The following is an 8,869-nucleotide window of genomic DNA, read 5'->3' as shown; positions in this document are numbered from 1 at the left end:
TGGGCGCTCCGAGCATCGCTCCCGGCAGCCGGGGAACGGCTGTAAATGGCCCCGGCCCGGCAGCCGGGGACGGGACGCGGCGCTGTCGAGGTTTTCCGGCGGAGCCTGCGAGGGGCTTCGCAGGACCGGGACCCCACCGCTCAGCATTCGGTCCAGGAATCGCAAGTCCGCTGCACGCCCTCCCCAGGGGAGCCCGGAGACGTGCGAGGGACGAGTCCCGCTGCCCGCCCCGGCAGCGCTGCGGCCACGGCGGCTGGAAGCATCCCAGACCCGGGCTCCGGCGGGACGGCACGGCCGGGCTCCCTGGGGACCGGGAGCGGCCGGGAGCGGGAGCCCCGCGGGGCAGCAACGCGGTGCCCGCCGACGGGGAGGGCGAGCGGGCGGGGGACGCGTCCCGGGGAGGGCGTGCTCCCGGCGGAGGATGTGGGCGGGGGGGGTGGAGGGGTGCGCGGCGAGGGGTGGAGAAGTTATAAATCAGCGAGGCTGGGGCTGGCGGGTATCTGATGCCCGTGGGAGGTGAAGCTGGCAGGGCGGCTCGCAGCGGATACTCCCTTTCCGCAGGTCGGGTCGGGCCGGGGCGGACGGGTAGGAGTCGGGGGCTGCTGGATGCGGATTCCGCGCCTCGCTTTGCCGTTATCTCCGCCGCCGCGGGAAGCGCCCGGGACCGAGGAGAGCCCATCGGAGCCCAGCCGACGCCTCTGCCCCTGCCTCGCCGCCGTCGGCAGGGGACAAGCCCTGCGTTCCCGCAGGCAGGACCATGCCCCGCCAGCTGCTCCCAGGGACCGTGCTGCTGGGAGCCGCCCTCCTGCTCGCAGGTAAGGGACCGCTGGTACGCGCTGCCCCGGCCAGACCCCGTTCTGCGGCGAGCTCTCTGCGAAGGGCCGACAGAGATGTGCCTCGTCGGCTGCGCCTCTCGCGCCCCTGACCGGTCCCGCCGCGCCCCGCTTGTCGGCTGGAGCCGGCGGGCACCTGCCTCCCCTTCGCCCCTCTCCTCTGGGCAGGGCCGGGAAAGGGATCCCTGCTTCCAGGGAGCGGAGAAACGCCGCATCTCCGAGCGGTCGTTATGCTCCGGATCCCCATCGGCGTGCCCCGGGAGCCGTGGTGCCGCTCCTCCTCCAGGCAGGGCAGTGGTGCCGCGGAGGCGAGCCTCTCCCGGGCACAGGGGACCGCAGTACATCATCGGGAGTTGTCCCAACCGGTGCATCGCGGAAAGAGAGCGTGTCTTGGCTGCAGGGCGCGCTTCTTTCCTCCGCATTTTTTCAAGTGTCCCAGCTCTACCCATGAAGCGGCAAAGGTGTAGCTTTTCTTCGCAAAAATCGAGGTCCCGCTGCCTCCCGCCCGAGCAGGTCGGCGGAGCGCCGGCTGCGCTCCCTGCGGCGCTGGCTGCCGGGTCCTACCGGAAAGTGGGATGAAGTTGCTCTCCGGTGCTGCGTCCCGCAATGATGGGGATGGATCATTGCAGATCGGATGTCCTTAATCGAGTTTTATTTTACTTTGAGTCAAGAGGCAGTCCCCGTGAGCCGAAGCACCGCGGTGGGCTGTGCTTCCCAGCGTCGCGTGGTTGCTCACCTGGGAGCAGAGGTGCGTGGTGGCCGGGCAAAGGCCAGTCCCGCGTGGGCTCGTGGCTCGGCAGGGCCGCTGACCCCGGGGATGCCCGCGGAGAGGCGCGGATCGGCGGCCCCGCAGCGTGTCCGCGCTCGGCTCCCTCCCCGCATCCCGACCGGGCAGCGCGGGACGGCGCTCCGCAGAAAGGGGCTGGCGGCCGGCGAGGAACGAGAACAAACCCCGGGTGGGGAAGCGAAAAGCCGAGCTCCCCGCGGGACAGCCGTCGAGGCCCACGATCCCCTCGCGAGTGGCCGGGGGCTCGCTCTGCTCCGCGCCGCTGAGCCCAGGGGAGCGGTCCCGCTGCCCGAGGCTGCCCGGGAGGAGAGCTGGCGGGGCCGCTCCGACGAGACGTTTTCCTGCTCGGGAAGTGCTGATTCATCAGCTTTGATACAGATATATAGGTATTCTTCTACTTTTTTTTTCCTCTTTCTTTTCCCCAGGAAAGTGCTAATTTCCCCACATTATTTGTCTCTGCCTAGGAGGTTCTTATGCCCAGGATGAAATAGGCACAGGCGTGGGACACCCACCCTGGATACAGGAAATGTGGATTCAGATCCTTGCCAGGCTTCCTTCACAGCTTGAGTTTGAACTTCGGCGTCCTGCTCCTCCGTGGGCTCCTGCAGTGAGCAGCTCTGCTAGGGGACTGGCTTCCTCTTTCCTGTCGGAAAGGTTTTCCATTGTGCGCATCACGGCAAGCCCACTGCCCGGGGAGATGGTGGGCTCTGTGAGCCAGGGACTGTGAGAGAGACCCCGGTTCACCTTCCTTTTCATGTGCACCCTAGGCCAGTCCCAGTGGGAAAAGTTTACCTTGCTTAAGGGACAACCTGGGGCTCTGGGTGCTGGGGACAAACATCCCGATGGTCGTTTCAGGTGCTGTAGGCATTGGAAAGTTGCTTCTCTAGTTTGGCTGCGTGCCCTTACAATCGTTTTGCTGGAAATTTGTATCCTCCCCACATACAAGAGATTGTGCTCAAATCAGAATTTAAATGTTTTCAGACTCATTGGCTTTCTTGCGTTTTTGTTTGTTTGTTTGCTTGTTTTCTAGAAAAGCATTCTTGCTCAGCTTTGTTTGGACATCTTAAACAGGTTGATCATTCTTCTTCTGGGCCACTGTCAGAACTCTTGCATGGAGAGTTTGAAGTTATAGTTGAAGTGGTGGGATGTTTTGTACCATACATCTCTCTCTGCTTTTCCTCCAGTTTCACCCCCCTTCACTGCTTGTTTGCCCACTTTTCTTACTCATGCTGCCCAGCACCTGCTGTTTCCAGTGCTCTTGATGAAATTCAATTCATCACTCTTGTAAGTCAGTCTCTGCAGGTGCCTGCTGAGCTTCCATTTACTGACAGGTTCTAGAGGAGATTCTCAGAAATAGTCAGTGGTTCAGAAAGAACCTAAAGAGACCTCCACAAGGAGGAGACAGGAGGTCTTTCAGCTCATATAAGTCTACTTGATAATTTAAAATTCCCCAAAGCGACATGCAGCCTACAAGCTTTGAGAGTTCCCATTTGAAAAATGAGATTAAGGAAGTTAAATTCATTTGCCATGTGAATGTTGGGCACTTCAGCTCTCTTGTGCACACACATATTTTGGTTAACTGTGAAAGAACAGTACTTTTTTTTCTGGGTTTTACATAGTATTCACATATGTTTTCTTTATATCTTATAATTATTTGTTCCATAAATTGTATTGCATATGCTTGCTAATGACTGTACACATAATGATCAACATGAATATGTGGTAGCTGTATTAAGTTCAATCTCCTAGTCCTCAACTTTGTATTATTATAGTTTTTAATCTCTAGCATTTTGGATTGTGAAGGACTGTGTTTAAACCCTGAAAACATCAGAATCTGCAGCATGGATCAAGGCTTATGTGTCATGTTTCTAGAAACATAAACTGATGGTTTAGCTTTATTTCCATCTGTATTTCTGGCTATCCACACAGAAGTGGTACCTTACAATTTGCAGCTAGAAGGTAAATAGACTCTATTACAGTCTTATCTGTGAACAGCACTATGTGGTCTGAGGAACTAGAACATCAAAATCCCCAGTGGACTTTTCAGTTTCATGGCCAGCTGGAAAAAATGAAGAAAGAAATTGCAGGTTAAATCTAATCAGTGCTGAGGCTAATTTCTTGCAATAACTAACCTGACTTCTCTGAAAGTGCTGTTCAGATGGAAGTTAATATGTTAAGGTTTCAATTTCATTTGAGTACTCACTGAAGCAATGACACAGACAGAATGGTCCAATTTGGGATTAGGGCTGAAGTTTTTAACAAAGTTGAGAAAAACTGGCTTTCCCACTTCTTCTGGACCTTCATAGAAATGGGGCTCCCTAAAAAATCACAAACCGTATTTGTACAAAGGAGAAGAGTTAGGCACTTCTATATATCAAAGATATATTTAAAAAAAAAAAAAAAAAAAAAAAGGCATGTGTGGGGCTAAAGCATCATCAAACTTTCTGACTAAAGAAAGCTAAAGAAAATCATGTACCCAGCTAACTGATGTTTTACCACACAGGTATTTTGCCAATGTGCTCCACACAAAGCTAGATTTCATTCTCTTACAGCTGGTCTAAATCTGGAGCAACTCCTTTGGGCTGGGCTAGCATCTTCTAAATTTACAGTTTGTGTTGGATGAAATCAGGACTTGGCCTGTGCTGTAGTAAAGATCTTCATATCCAGAAGCACCTAATATATTTAGAACCCTAAAAATTTGCCTTGGAGGAGATTTGAGAGATTTTTTTTGGTGGTGTTGGGTTTTTATTTTACATCCGAACAATAACAAACAAGCTTTCTATTTTTTGTCAGATGCTTCAAAGACTAAAACCAGTAGTATTTCACATTGTGTGGGTGTATAAGACAAAAGGAAATTGTCCAGATTTGCAGGACAGTTGATAAGTCCTTACACTTTAATGTGGTTTGGAAACTTCCAGTGCAGTGTTTATCAGCTTGCTAGTTTTCATGACTGAGACTGGGAAAGGAAGAAGCTCGGCAGATGAGGCTTAAGGTTCGGAGTTTCAGGAGTCTATGTCCAGAGGGGCTGTGGTGGGGCTTCTTCAGCAAAATTGTTCCTTTGAATCCCCCAGAGTCATGATTTGGGACTTCCTGCTGCAGGCCCAGAGGGAATGGAAAGCAAGACTGCTGCAAGAGTAGGTTTTGCATGAAATGCCCAATCACAGTCACCTCTGCTCTTGGAGACAAGTCTCTCCTCTCCTGCCAGTGTGAGACCTTCAAGAAGCAAACTGCTCCTTCCAATGACATGCTTCATCTTTAGATCTCAGCCCTGTCCCCAGTAGTCTCTTTTTCCCCTCTACCAGTATTTGTGAGAATGTAGAGAAACATTTCTGTATGTATTTGAGCATGAATTCTACCCACAGACAGAACCAGGCTGTTCTCTTTTTGCCCTTGTGATGCATCCTTACTGCGCATATTCCTGCACATGGGAAGCAATCTTTCCCAAGCATCCTCAGCTGGGAATGGTCTGACTTCTTGATGCATCATGAAGAACTAACTGCTTATCTTAAAATTGGTCCAGTGATTGTCAGGATGGTGCTCATACAGCTGGCTCTTACTGAGATGCAGTTCAGTTTCATTCCCCTACAGTTGGAGGTCAGTACTGCATAAATCCTGATGCTTAAAAGAAAGAACTATGCTACAAGGAGGAGCTGGAAAAGTGAAAATGCAGTCATTAGTGGTCTCTCCAAAGCCAGGTATGACATACTATCGTGCCTTTGTGACCAGCAGAATGAACTCATGATGGAATTAAGCAAAGTGCTAGCAGATTGGGAAATCAACAGTGAGGGTAGAGATTTGAAACTATAGCTCTCAGAGGTATTTTTGTCTGAAACTTAAGTCTTGAGCCATTGAGATATATGGAGATATTTGGACAGGGAATGTGCATGACTGTATCTTCTGCATTAAGTAATGTTTGCATTTGGGAGTTTTTTTGTGTGGCACAGTGAGTGGAGATGTGCCAGACTAACGATGAAGAGGAGGATGATTTAGCTTGTGGTGCATCAGTGTATTCAAGACCATTATTGATGTTTGTGCAATAGTTCATAGATTCATTAATCATCTTTCTCAGACTTTGGTTTGTCTTGTGCTACCGCTGAAGCAAAAGGTTCATGTTCATGGTGAGCTGATTTTACTCTCTCTGTTGTTTTCCCCTCAAATCACAGTTGATTTTTCATTACCAAAATCCATATCCACAGTGTTAAGCCACCCCTGTAACATATTTAGAGCATAATTCAATGTGATGTTGTTGACACCGATTTCTCTTGGTATGACTTTTCTGGGTGGTGGGGCTGCTTTTCCATCAGTCATTGGTATGTGGCACTAAGTGCTTGTGCCATACAACTTCTTTTTAAGTTGTATTCCTCCTTTTAGAGCTATGGCCTTGAAACAAGGTTCACTTTGCTGTTGGAGCAGCTGAATGATGGGCAAGGGGCTAGAAGGTAGCTGCATCTAGGATTTCAATGTGTTGAAGAGGCTGTGGCAACGTGGTGCCATTATTTCCACTCCATGCAGGAAGCAGGTGAAGCAGGCAGAGCACAGTGGCCCTTGAGAGCCAGGGACCTGTGAGCAGATGTCTCTGCTCCTCAGATGTTCTCTCAGGAAGCCTGTGCCTGGGAACAGACCCCCTGCTTAGTGCGTGGGGAGCGACAAGGGATGAGTGTGAGGGCATTTCATGAGAGGAATTTCACAATTTCACATAGCTCACTTAAGCGTCCTTCCTGTGGGATTCTTCCTTGACACAGAGTGAAGGAATTCACCCCTTTTGTTCCCATTGTCATTCCTCTATGGAAAAACCTCTCATCAGGATCACCATAGACTAATGTTAACAGAAGCGTGAGAGTTGCCATCCTGGATCAGACAAGGGCTTTTTTAACTTCATGTCACATCTTTAGTGGTGTCCAGCATCTGATCTTCAGGAAAGGTTCAAGAAGCCTTGCAGGAAACAGTTATCTGATAAAATCCTCAAGAGAGGATTTTTTTTATTATTATTATTTTTTTTTTAGTATAATCTAAAATCCATTATTTCATAAGAAACCATGGGACTGAGGTTCAAAGAAACTAAACTTGAGTTGTTGTCTATGTTTATGCAAGTGGATATTGCATAGTGGAAATAAATCACATTAAACTGTATAATACAGAGAACTTCCTTGTTCTGTTGTACTGAAAGTGTTTGGGGCACCTTTCTTTGTCTCATGCAGTGCTCCAATTGACAGTCATCCTAATCTATTTTATAGATACTAGTGATTATCATTTCCCAATGTAATTCAGCCATAGGCAATCTTGCCAGAAGATTTCTGCACGTGCATGCATCTACCTCCTTAGACTTGGTGCTTTAGATGTCATTTAACAGCAAAGTGGGTTTTGCTCCTAAGCTCCTAAGTAAGGGACTCCTCTGTGCAGGCTGTTCCAGTTCTTCTCACCTCTCTATTTTAAATTATTGTGCTGCATTATTTCCTTGCTCCTATTCTGAACCCAGGGGCTTTACTTATAGCTCTGCTTGATAGGTTTAAGTGGGGTGGAAAGTCAGTTTTCTGACTTTTCTTTTTGTCTTGGAGCACTTCAGCTGGAAAGATGGAACTTTGGAAATAATAACCAGCAGCCTTCAGCAAAGTTTAACTTCTTCAACTTTGCTTTACATTTTCTTTTACATAGTTCCTAATTTGTTTCTGTGCTTGCAGCCTAGTGATTACTACTGTCCCAGATGAGTTTGACAAGCCTGTGTTGCTGGCTGAGCAGGTAGATTACTGGCAGACAGGCAGTTTGTCTGCCTTTATGAAAGTCTTCCAATTCAGTCCTATTATACTGCTTCCTTTGTCCTGCCAGGGAATCTCTTACAAATTTTAAGTATCAAACCAGTTAAGAAATTTAGTTTGGCCAGGAAAATACACAACTTTACTTTAAATTCCTAGGAATTCTAAATTGGTTTTGTGTCAATTTTAGCGTACTTGTTTTCTCTTTATACCAACCATATCAATACTTTTCTATTCACTTATTAATGGGATAAAATTTCTGAAGACTATTGAACAGATGATTATGTGCTAGGATCTGTCGGAGTGGAATTAGAGCCAAGGCGCTGTGCTTGCTGACACATGTCAGTAGGTAGATCTGATGGCTCACAGGCATGGTCTGGATGGAGCTCTCTACACTGTGTAAGCAGCACTGGCTGAATCCTGTGTGGAGGCACGAAATGACACTCCTGGGTGAGTGCCACTGGCTGATCACGTGGCATCCCTTGGGCAGGTGACAGAGTCACAACCACTTCTCATCTGAATGGCCTGAGCAGGATCTCCATGCAGGGCCAGGACAGGCGCATCAAGGTGGAGGGGTATGAGAGCCACATGGATTTGTGCTGAGTGTGGCTGTGAAAGTGTTGCTATAGCCTATAGCCTGGTATTACCAGCCTCAGCTGACCTGGTTTGCTTTGCTTTTAAGCTGGGCATTTACTCCACTGCAGTGAAGACCGGTCTAAGGAGGACACAGCTGTGGTGTTTCTCTTCTTTTCTCAATGCACATCACACCTGTGTGTGTATTTTGCCTTCTGGGTGTGGTTTACCAAAGTGGTCCCACAAGGGTTCATAATGGAGGTGGCAGACTGTGCATTTGGATATCCATTTTCAATTCCATGTTCTCAATGGGAAAGGAAAAGTTTGTGGTTATGGCTGGTTTTATTTCTTCTCTGTAAATATATCTTCCTTATATAGCTGATGAAATGAGCACCTTCATCAGGCTAGATATTGGCCAAGATCCTAATTTCAGACCCTGTATTTCTAGAGATTTTAAAACTTGATGGATACTACAGAAAACCAAGATTAGTTTTCTCTCAGATCTCTGGCTGTTAAATATTGAAATTTATTTTTCACTGGCATTGTCTAAAGTGCCTGTGCTCACGCATGGAAGTTACCCGGTGAGTTTAGGGCAAACAAGGCACAAACTTCTGACAAGCTGATGAAGTGAGTGCCTTCAAGTGGGTCTTGTGGGGCACAGAACATGGAACTGCATGGTTGCCCAGCTATGATAGCAAATGTCAATAATTTCAATCGGTAGTAATTGGAATTAGACTTTGTCAAATTACCAGCTGAGTTTGCAGTTTGTTTAATTTCTACATCTAAACTTTTAAATGAACAACCGTTCCCTGCTCTTTATTAGAAAAGGCTTTACCACAAGCTTCTATAAAACCAACCTGACCCATCTAGGGCAAATACTGGCAAAATGTTTGGCAGTTATTGGGGAAATATATATGTGTTTACAT

At 48.3% G+C, this 8,869-nt stretch overlaps 1 protein-coding gene across 1 annotated transcript in view; it reads left to right on the top strand.

Moving 5' to 3' along the window:
- Positions 1-465: 465 nt before the first annotated feature.
- FLT1 (fms related receptor tyrosine kinase 1) overlaps positions 466-8,869 on the top strand; it is a 110,529-nt gene continuing 102,125 nt past the window's right edge. The window contains exon 1 of the mRNA XM_040091065.1: positions 466-815. Coding sequence (XP_039946999.1) covers positions 758-815 — 58 coding nt within the window. The 5' untranslated portion in view covers positions 466-757. The remainder of the gene's footprint in view (positions 816-8,869) is intronic.

Source organism: Hirundo rustica, chromosome 2 (genome assembly GCF_015227805.2).
Source record: "Hirundo rustica isolate bHirRus1 chromosome 2, bHirRus1.pri.v3, whole genome shotgun sequence".
In the NCBI taxonomy this organism is placed as follows: Eukaryota; Metazoa; Chordata; class Aves; order Passeriformes; family Hirundinidae; genus Hirundo; species Hirundo rustica.
The sequence above is the reverse complement of the archived record's forward strand: the minus strand, read 5'-3'. Positions and strand labels throughout refer to the sequence as shown.